The sequence below is a fragment of the Micropterus salmoides genome, unplaced genomic scaffold, assembly GCF_014851395.1.
Source record: "Micropterus salmoides isolate LMB-PRFRI ecotype aquatic unplaced genomic scaffold, ASM1485139v1 Ms_hic_scaffold_17, whole genome shotgun sequence".
Classification (NCBI taxonomy): Eukaryota; Metazoa; Chordata; class Actinopteri; order Centrarchiformes; family Centrarchidae; genus Micropterus; species Micropterus salmoides.
In genome coordinates, this window is record NW_024040817.1 from 18,641,864 (window position 1) to 18,652,940 (window position 11,077).

An 11,077-nucleotide genomic window follows, 5' to 3' on the forward strand; every position below is an offset into this window, starting at 1 on the left:
TAGTACAACAGTGTTGTACTGCAAACACTGTCTTTGCAATTGAACCAGCTGCAATAGTTATATTAGAAATTCATTCATCAAATTGTACTTGTACTCCCTGGAGACCTTTACTTGCAAGTAAGCCTGCTAACTTCATCAAATCATTAAAATGTTATTTCATGGTTCCTTTTATTTTTGTAAATGTAAAATTGAGTTAATATAAAGAATCCATGCACAATGTTCAAAAAAATTGTTGCTTATTTTCATTAAAACGCTAATGTATATTTCATCTAGCTTTGTAGCTTAAAGAATTTGAATTTTAAGAGTACCTTCAGTTGTAACTTGCGCTTCATTTTCAAATAAAAGATATGCTGCATTTGAAAAAGGTGATGTACCTGTTTTTAGTAGTACCTGGGGGGGGAAGCTGATCTCTTGTGTTTCTACTGTTGTGTTTCTACTCCACCTCTGGCTGTGTAGGTGTAGGCCTTCTCAATCCCCCTATCCATCACATTAACACAGCGGGGGTAAAGTTACAGACTGGCAATGGGCCATCTTCCGTGACACAACAGGGAAACCCCTTGGTATTTAAAACTACTTGGTAGCAGGTTGAAGTTTCTTCTTAAACAAGAAAATAAATCCTCCTTTTCAAGGTTTATGTAGAATAAGGTTTATACTGGTGGCTCCAATACATGCAAATGGTTCTTCTTCCAACAATTGCTGTATGTTTATATGTACACACACACACTCACACAGAATGGGCTAGCAATGAAATGCTATCCCTTGATGGGTTAGTAACAGACACTGAAAATAACCTGCCAGGCCACAGCCTCCCTCAAGGATGACCCTCACACACTGGTTTCTACGGAAAGACAGCAAAGTAAACACAGTCAATAAACAGTCTGAATAGGCTATGTATTTAGCAGCAGCTCAATAAAAAAGTTTCACAGGGTGTTGTTCTGAAATGCTGCTCTGGCTAAACGAGTCAAGCATATGACATCTGACTCAGCTAATGGCAAATTATTCATGATTCATGAGAGTCTTTGTTGATAAGTTAAAACTGTATGGTTTTTAAGTTTAAGCTTAGACAATCTGCTGGGTAAGTAAGAGTCTATAATACTGTGGTTAGGTATCAGGTACTGAATACACACACACACACACACACACACACGCAGGGTTACTGTGAGGCATTCCGAGTGACCAGACTAACAAGGAGCTATCCAACTCAATGAGTTTAGGGTTGCTAAAGTGGAGTGTGATGAAATTCCCCTTTGGTCACTGCTCCTGGGCAAGTTTAAATGTTTCCCCACTAATGGGCAGGGATTAAATTGTAAGAGTGAAATCTGATCCTGCATCTCTTCCCCTAAGGTCAACTTCAGCGGAGAGCTGGATACAAGTAGGCCATACCATACAGTGAGAGCCTCTTTATGATAAGAGGTCGTCATACTGTAACATAAAGTAATGTATTAATTTCATGCCAGATAAATTGTTTTAACTTTCATGAAATATAATGCAGTATTTGAATGGACGTTGCAATGGTACCTAATGACCTGTCACCTGATAGCCAGCGAACATGCATCTGTGTCTGTGTCAACAATGTTCCCTTGTGTATGAAGGGAACATGACTCAGCCAGTTGGCAGACAAAGGGAGAACCATTTAAATCTGCATCAAGTTCAACAAAATGCAGTCTAGTATAACAATGACAATGCATGTGCTGCAGTCCAAAACAGATGGTATTATTTGTTCTTGTGTGCGGAGAAATTCAAAGCAATAAATAAGAAATTGGATTTTCTATGGGGCGTCACCACATATGTACACATAAATAACAGTATTCCTTTATAAACCAAGTCACAAACAGGGAAATCAATATCCAAAATATTGTACAGAAGGAAATAAAAACATTTTAGGGGAAAAAATGCTAGAGAAAGTCAATTGTGCAACTGCAGCAACACATTATGCATCATACAGCTGATGCGATCTTAAATACCGTAGGTAGAGTCACTACAGGGATACATAACATGGATGATCCAATGGGGTGATAATAGGGTCCTTACATCAGTATAGCTGCCTGCGAAGCCGGTTTCTTTATCAAGCAATTGTACATGTTGAAATTAAAAGTAAACCACCACTGAACTACTCAAATCTTTTCTGTTTACGGTGCTTCGCCTCTCCAAAACATCATGTCTTTTTGTTTTACTTCATGTTACATACACACACTGCAAGCGAAAACATTCATGAAACAGAATACAGAACATGCTTTGTTGGGGTGACAGATAGAATTGTCAAGGTCATGACTCAAGCCAGCTAAACTGGAATAAAGTTGGCCCAGATAATTTCATTTAAGTGAAATTGTGCTTCTCATCAACAGCAAACGTGATGGACTACTGATTTTTGCAGGGGGGAGCTTGTCCATGTTCTGTCACAATTGTTCAGCAATTGCACTCTGATAGAAGCACATGGGTCAATGAGGAATGTATTTTCTATAAAGTGCAAATTTAGTAGCTTTTAGTAGCTTAGCTTTATCAGTCATTTTGAGTTGTTCAAGACAAGCAGACCTCATAGAGTTAACAAGCAGCCAGACATGTAATTCCTTATGTATTTAATTGTTACAGGGAAGTCAACTGCAGCTGCCAGGCAGTGATATGCTGTGTATAAATGGCTGGAAAATTAAAGCATTAACACTTTTAGTTACCATCAACTGAGTGCAGCCATCTGTGGAAAGAGCTTTTTGGATTACATATGTGTCTGAACACCTGCTTGTTCTTGTGGTGTAAGTGTCTGCCTCTCGTCATCTCTTGGGTTCTCAGTTCAGTTCCACCCGAGGTGCCTAAGAAATGACACCTCTGCACGTCAGCTCCTCCTTTGATTCAGATGAAAGTCAGCCTGGCCTAACATGCCGTTAAGTTGTGGCACAGACTGAACAACGTGAAGGAATGCAGTCATTTTGAAATGGTTTCCCAATTTTGTAGTTAATATAAATCATGGCGAAGGGAAGGTGATGAGCACATAGCAAAGCATTTACCCAAGTGGCTGGTTGGTTGGTGGGTCATGGTGGGTTGGGTCTGTTGGAAACGCACACTAAAGGAAGGGAGCCGTGGTCAAATAATTTGTACGGCAAAGAACCTTTCGACGTCCAAACATCTGTCTTCGGGTCGTAACACTCGAAGCAGTCTGAGTCCTCGATGACATCGTGGCCGTTGAGGATGCGTCCACCGGTGACATAGAGTTTATTGTTGATCACTGTGGCGCTGTGATGCATCCGTCGCTCCTTTAGGTTCTCACACTTGACGAATTTGTTGACTTTGGTGTCATAGGCGATCAATCGCCTGGTGTATCCTGGAAATTTAGATTATGATTGAGCTAAATTTGAAGAATAAGTCTGGTGATATTTGACATTTTTCTTATTCTCACCAAAACCAAGAAGGAATTGACAAGTATTATCTGTTTCTCCAGCCAATTAGCTTTCCCTCTGTGCCACAGAGCTCCATTGTTGTCTGAAAACTATTAAAACACATCACTGAGCCTCACTGTTGCACTGGGAGACATAAACATTCATTGCAATGAACGCTGTAGTTTATTTTGAGTTGCTCCCACATGCTGCTATGTTGTGCTGCTAGAAATACTCAGTACAGCACCAAACGTGCATTAATCTGCAGCTGAAAATAGACCCAAACAAACGCACTGTTTCCTCCTGTTTGAGTAACATTTGCTTAAAACTACAGTGCCCAGCTGTTTTATGAAATTACTTAGCCTTTTCAGAAAAATAAACTATATATTTGTGAGTTGTTTCTTTTTTAAAGATTTACATCTTCAATAGGAAACAATGGGCTTTGGGCTGAAAGTGAAGAAGTGGAAAGTATTATCCAGCCTTATCCTTAATAACGTCCTACATGATTTAACAATCAGTTAAAATGCAGTAAACACGTTAACGACTACATATGTAATGTACAATTATGTAACAGCTGGGGAAAACTACTTATTTGGCCACCATGTTTTGAGCTCACCTCCTATAATGTAGATCTTGTCTTCAATGACAGCAGCAGGAGCACAAACGTTTTTCACCGTCCTTGTCTCCAGCCTCGTCCACAAGTTGCGAGAGATGTGATACACCTGTTGAAACACCACAGACATCAGCAGACAGCCAACCTGTTTACTGCAGCATCAAAGACTGTAGTTGGCTGCCTGCTTGTGTGACATCCTAGTGTGTCTGAAGACCTTTGCTTTTAATTTTCTATCTGCAGATACTGACAATGAATTCTCTTTAAGCAACAATATTGGAATTGGACTTCAGTGTTGATTCAATACTGCTAAAATGAGAATTATTCTTTACCTGAATCAGCCGGACTGGATTCTGCATGGCATCCTCCCCTCCAAAAACGTAGATCCTCTGATCGCTGGCGGCGACAGCTGGATGCAGCACTGCTGTGGGCATTGGTGCCATGGCCTCCCATTGATTAAACATACTGTTATATCTCTCTACTGACTGAGAAATTCTCTTGTCTACCCCAATACCTCCTAACACGAAAATAAAGTGCAGATAGGACACACTTTGGTGGGCATATCGTGGCTCCAACATGGGCTCAGCAGTCCGCCACTGGTTGGTCTTTAGGGAGAGTGTGTAAACTGTGGCGCTAACTGAGCTGTCACCTGATGTCATGCAGAGGCTGAGTCCGCCAAGCACATAGAGGATGCTATGAATACACACATACGCTGCTTTATAGAGGCGCAGAGGGAGCTTGGCCAACCACTGCCAACGATGAGTCCTTTCATCATAGAGTAGAGCCTCTCGTGAGGTCTGTTCATTGTTTTTGCGCCCTCCGACCACCACCAGTGTTTCTCTGCAGGTGTAACGCCGTGGTGTGGTCCAAAGCGGCTTGAGCTCTCGGCTACACTTGGTGCTGACTGTAAGCATGAGGCGGCGGACTGACTCGATTATCTCAGTACAGAGGGTGGAGGACTGCACCAGTGGGTCATTGGCAATAAACTGGAAGAGGTAAGTTGGATGGATGTAGCGTAGACGGACTTTCTTGAAGAGATCATGGATTGCACCGCGTCGTGAGAACGGGTCGTGGTGGATCCATGCCAGAAGGGTCTCAAAGACTTGCTCCTCCTCAGCACAAAGTCGGTCGTCTTCTAGGTAACACATGAGCTCAGGGAGAGACAACTCACAGAAGTCCTCTGTAGCAGCTACATCAGAGAAACACCTCACAGCCATCTCCTTTGCTCTCTCCCTCAAACTCTCACAGTGAAGGATCTCAGAGAGTCGTATCATGCTCAGACAGTTTTCTGGACTCAGCTGCTCCTGCAGGAACATGGAACATGCCTCAAAGAGACCTCCATAGTGAAGCATTGACGCTGCCTGCATGAGGGGGAGCACAATCTCCATGGTGATTGTGATGCAGCCTGTGTAGACATACTCCACGATGCCACTGAGGACATTTGAAGAGATTCCCTTCAGATTCACTCGGGCCTGACTGCTCTCCAGAAAGTTGCTGCAGAACATGGCGCGGAAGTATGGGCTGCTGGACACAAGGACGTTCCTGTGACAGGGAATCTCCTGGTGCTCCGTGCAGAGCAGGACATCGGTCAGGATGCGCTCCTGCCGGAGGATGTTGAGCTGGGCAAGTAGGTGGGTGGGAAGCTCTGAGTCTTTCAAAGAGAAGACTTCCCGTGGTCTGCAGGCCATTCTCTGGAAAGAGAAAAGAGATTCTCCATGATCATAGTGTTGTATTTCTATTGTCCACTGGAAAGACATGGTTAACAAAAACATTGATACTGATGACATTACACTGACATTAACCCTCTCTATTAAAATATGGTGATAACCACATGTTGCGAAATTAGACTTGGATGTGCATGATCACCTAAAGTGGAGGCATATTGTTGAAATTGAGCTACCGTAGATCTACCGTTAAAGGAATAGTTTTACATTTTTGGAAATATGGTTTATTAACTTTCTTGCAGAGAGAGTGGAAGATCCAGACCACTCTCACATCTGCATGTTAAATATGAGGATACAGCCAGGAGAGAGTTAGCTTAGCTTAACATATAGAGTGAAAACAGGGGGGAAACCGCTAGCCTGGCTCTGTCCAATGCTAATAAAGCAGCATACCTGCACTTGTAAAGCTCACTAAATGACACACAATCTCATCAGTACAAAAACAAGTTTAAGAATAACAGGTTGTGGTTTTGCAGGAAGGTCTGCGCTGGACTTTCTCTTGGTTGGGCAAAGTGACTTTCTGGAGTCTCACCATGAGTTTGCCTGGCAAACAGAGACTCTAGGAGGTCACCGTGTATTTCCTAACATATCAAACTGATGCCTCTACAAAAGTAATCTAATAATCAACCAATAACCCACCAAATGGCAAATCTACCAAAACGCTACCTTGCTTATAAAACTGGAGTGACACACCCTAAGTTTCTGCTGCATCACACATTTTCAAGGCAAAAGCTGGCGTTTCATCCATACAGGTATGATTAGCTATTTTAAACTGTGTATAACTTGACTGCATGCATAACAGAAATGGATTAATTTAATCTGTAAGCTTTCAGAAAAATGTATCTCTACAACAGCATGCACTGTGGAATTCTTGATAGTACAGGCTGCCACAGTTTCACTTTGTCTTTCTTTCATTTGACATTTTATGTAAATTTCACCTTTGCCTTCAGACTTACCATGTGTATCCATCTGATAACAAGCCCTTTCATTTATTAGCCCACTCTCAAACTCTTAAAACTCCAGCGGAGCAGCTGTTCTGACCATTACTGACTCACAGATTTCTATTTTTACCCCCTTCTAAATTATCTTGATGCATCCATGTAGCATTAGGCCTCATCTCACTTATCAAGCTGCCAATCACTGCTAACATTAACAGAACTGTGTCAACAGAACAGACCATCTGTGTTTGTCTCTCCATCCCCCTGAATTTCTCTCTCTGGACCTCTCTCTCCCTCATTATCTTTGTTGCTATTTTCTATATGTTCTGTTTTTCCTTCACTATATTCCTCCTCTCTGATAGTCTCAGTCTGTCTCTTCCTGGCTGTAGGGTTTGTGATGATCCTGCTGTTTAAAGAGCGGGAAATTCATCGGACTATCAGCAACATTAAGTCTTCTAATCACCCCCGCAACAGCTACTGATTTACTCCCCACCTACGTGGCCCAGCCTGTCTGATATATTTGGACCTCTGATCCTTATTGTATACTATGAAATGCCTGTGAGTGACATTTCATGACTAACGGTTTTCCCTCAGGTCTTAAACAAGACCTACTGGTGGAGACCAGGAGCTCCTTATGATAAATTGCATCAGTAATTAAAACTGGAGTCACACTCATGTATAACGATATTCAGTCATTTGGGATACTTTTTAGTTAGTCATCAGCAAGTGGCTTTGCATGCTTATTTGCGCCACATTACATGTAGAGAGATACATTCTAACTCGTAATACTGTAACCTAATGCCAAAGCTGATTTATAAATATTTATCTACACAAGATTGTAAATGTGGCACAGCTGGATTGTATTAGTAGGGTCTGATTTCCTTAAACTTGAAACAGAGCATTTTGGATCAAAATTAATTAGAAGATGATATAGAAGCAGGCCGTTGCTGAGAAAACTGAACAATGTTGCTGTTAGACAATAAAAGTAGTAGGACTGAAGCATTATTATTCATCCAATGTGTATTAAACTGATGAGTTTGAGAGAAATGTCTGACTGATGAACCTGTTGCCAGTTCATCAACAACATCTGTGACCGAGTGAAACCTTACCTCCTGCCCTCAGAAAATCAATAATATCCAAAATATCTGGTCGATCTGTTCAGAAACAAATATCACTTCCAGTGAAAAGAGAACCAAAACATTTTCCAGAGAGAAAGAGGGAAGCGTGGTCAGGGAGAGAAAAAAGGAGCATGACACACAGAAACGACGAGGCTCTCCAGTTAGGCACTGTGGAGCTCGCCATGAGGCCACTGTGTACATTCCTGCAGCTAAGAATAGTATCCCGGGCCACTGTGACTCAAGCCAGGCCTCTCATGTGACACAGAGCTGTTTGGTACCCAGTTGCCAGCTTAACAGCCCTGCTAGAGTCCAGTAGAGAGAGTGTTTACAATAGCCAGGGGAGGGAGAGTCATCACACGGACATGACTCAGCCATTGAGCCCACCCAGGCTAGTGTTTAATCAAAGTGTCCCCGAGCTACTAACCCTTGTCCATCTTCCTGTGCTGTTAAAGTCCTCCTCCTCCTGTTGTATAACCCAGGATGAAGGTAAATATAGTGCAGTGCTGATGGGCTAGCTTGATCAGAAGAAACAGCTGTAAGAATTGGACTGAAAATGACTACTGTTACTACTCACCTGTTCCAGGTGTCAGTTAACTTGTAGCAATGTCTGTGTCACATGTCATATAGCATCTAATACCCTTAATCAAAGATTTAGTGGAGATTTACAGTACATATTGCGGTCACAGTGGCAATTTTGGCTTAATGAAATCTAGTTGGATAATCCATAGATTTTAGGGATAATTTAGGGATAATTGTTACAATACTTGTCAGGGTGGGTCTGCTCAGGCAATTGGGATTGTACCCAAATGTGGACAGAATAGGCAGACTGGAACAATTTAATTTATTAAAGCATAAACTTATCTTACTGGCAGGTACAGGCCAGCAGACAGGCAGACCGAGGTGCTATGTTGCAAACCGGTGCAAAACGTTTTAAGATTGAACTCGCCCCAGGTGTGGCAGTCAGGTGATGGAAAAGGACGGAAAGTTTGAGGGCATCTGGTGGAGAGCTAGGTCTGGGGAACCACAGGAAGGGACAGGGCAGCGCAGAGGGCCGGGGATGAAACAGTGTGAAAAGAGGGACTGAGGAGCAAGCTCCATTCAAAAATACTACCCCATTAAAATGGAATACTACATTGTAAAAACCTCTTTCGCTGACATAGAGTTATATTCTTTTTTATTTTATTTTCTTATCTAATGAAATGTATGAAATTAATTGTCCTTATGTACTTTATTTATAGCTTTGGCAATATTGTTGCTATACATTCATGCCAATAAAGCTAATTTGAATTTGAATTTGAAATTTATTCCCAAACTGGGGTTCGGAACCCATTAAGGGGTCCCCAAGATAAGTGGTTTTGCCAGTTCAACACTTTTGGTGTGAAGTAGTAGCTGGAGGAATTGTTCAGTTTGCATTAGCAGTAACTTAATACAACACTGATAAGGTGTTAGTGAACAGTAAACAGTGAGGCTGATATCAGCAAAATAAAATGACGAACAGTAATGTGGGATAACCTTCATCGTTTCCTGTGAATTCCTTGTGCATATTTGAATCCATGGTGGGGATGGCGGACTCCGCCACTAGCAATAAAAAACACCATAGAGAGTAATAACAGAATGTGAACACAATAAACGGCTATTGTTTTTAAATATTCACAATAGATGGTATCAGAAACTTGATTTGATTTCATGAAAATCTAAAAGATTACAACTTGTAATCTTGTATACTACTTGTTTTCAGTGTAAATCAATATGTTTCAAGTTTTCTAAAATTAAGTTTAATTTGTCTTTGTTGTAGAGCATCAACATGCCCTCGTCCTTTTTGTTTCTTTTATAATTAAAACCTGCTTCCACTATAAAGTGGAGTTTTCTAAATTATAGACACAAATGTTTTCTGTCACTGATGGGCAAGATTAAAAGAGAAATTAAATATATTCTCCTTTTATGTCATGACCTTATGTGTCCACTAGTTTCCAGAGAGAGATGTGGTTCTGAGGTATTTAAGTCTCCTTTTCCTCACAGTTAGTATCTGTAAGTTGTCTCACAAGGGGGCTTTATCTTATCTTCAGCCCCTGTCCTAATCCTTGCAGCTCCCGTGGCAGTGAGATGAAATGTTGTCATGTTTGTTTAGCAGTACATGACAAGGTACTGGAGTTACATCTGGACAGATTGAATGACATAGCTGCAAGAAGGTGAGCTGTCAGCAAGTCAGACGTCATGACATGTGAGCACATGCAGCTTTGGTGGACTTTGTCACATAGTGAAAGACTAGACTCTGTTACCATTAACCAAGTGACAGCTTCATGCTCATAGGTCATGGTGTACACTACCTCCTTCAGGGGTGAAGGTGAAAATCAACCCCCCCCCCCACTTTTTTAAATAATTCATGTTGAGGTGCAAGATGAAGATTAGAATTTTCCACTTTCACTTTATCTTACTGGCTTAAAACCACTTTCTTGATCCAGTGGTATTCCCACTGCAGAAAAATAATGATGGCTTTGGGGAATTTTATTTAAATCCACTGACAGAGCTCAGTACATGAAAGTGTTCAGCGGTACATCTTGATTTTGCACTATTTTTAAAATATGATTTATTGTGAGCAATTTGAAATGGCAAATGAAAATTAAAACACATTTCTGTCTTGAAGAAATTTTAATAGTATATGTCGGCTTTTGATATTGTGTAACAAAAATTACTCAAATTCTGCAATAACATTTCTTCAAAGGTATATATTTCCATATAGAGCTATAGTTTTATTGCTAACATATGGATTAATGATGGTAAGAATACATGATAAATATGGTATTAGTTAGGAGCATGATCAGGCACCATTCTCATTACCTATTTAATGTTATTCTAAAGTGGCAGACAACCCCACTGTGTTTTACAGCAACTTAGCAGCATTTATCTGAGAGCTCCTCAGCCTTGGGACCAGTACACCGAGTGGAGTTAACTGATATGAAATCAGGATGTCAAGACTGATATATTCTGTATGTTTTTATACTTTTGTACACTTAATTTATTTCTTGATGCTTTTATATTTGAATGATATCTTGTCAGTGAAGAAATTAAAGATAAATCTGCTCTTGAACTTACCACAAATGTTTGAATCATAATTTCCATATTAGTTTTTACATTAATGGGAAATGCCAACGGGCTCAAAAACAGAATACAAGTATGCCATATTCTTGCATACCAATGGAAAATGCATGACTAAGCTAAACAACATAAATGACAATGGCCTTACGGTGCGTTCTCGTTTGATGTCTTAAAGAGTGTTCAAAATCCAGTTTTTGGACCTCAATCATTTGTACACATTAGGTAGTGC

At 40.8% G+C, this 11,077-nt stretch overlaps 1 protein-coding gene across 2 annotated transcripts; it reads right to left on the reverse strand.

Moving 5' to 3' along the window:
• Positions 1 to 629: 629 nt before the first annotated feature.
• On the reverse strand, positions 630 to 8,100 carry klhl38a (kelch-like family member 38a). 2 transcript variants are annotated; one of them, XM_038724622.1, is made up of 4 exons: positions 7,744 to 8,100; positions 4,308 to 5,666; positions 3,982 to 4,087; positions 3,024 to 3,313 (listed from the first exon to the last, which is right to left on the reverse strand). In XM_038724622.1, the coding sequence occupies exons 2-4, from the start codon at positions 5,661 to 5,663 to the stop codon at positions 3,024 to 3,026; spliced, it is 1,752 nt and encodes a 583-aa protein (XP_038580550.1). In that variant the 5' UTR covers positions 5,664 to 5,666; positions 7,744 to 8,100. The 2 variants fall into 2 exon arrangements, with proteins under 2 accessions (XP_038580551.1, XP_038580550.1); XM_038724623.1 differs by lacking the exon at positions 7,744 to 8,100 and having other exon boundaries at positions 630 to 3,313; positions 4,308 to 5,663.
• Positions 8,101 to 11,077: the final 2,977 nt, after the last annotated feature.

What these genes read in the sequence shown, in the direction of transcription:
- klhl38a (XM_038724623.1), bottom strand. Translation starts at nt 5,663, where the DNA reads ATGGCCTGCAGACCACGGGAAGTCTTCTCTTTGAAAGACTCAGAGCTT. An exon ending in ATCCAGTCCGGCTGATTCAG is followed by an intron (nt 4,088 to 4,307) that starts GTAAAGAATAAT and finishes GTGTTTCAACAG; the next exon opens with GTGTATCACATCTCTCGCAA. An exon ending in CAAGATCTACATTATAGGAG is followed by an intron (nt 3,314 to 3,981) that starts GTGAGCTCAAAA and finishes CTAAATTTCCAG; the next exon opens with GATACACCAGGCGATTGATC.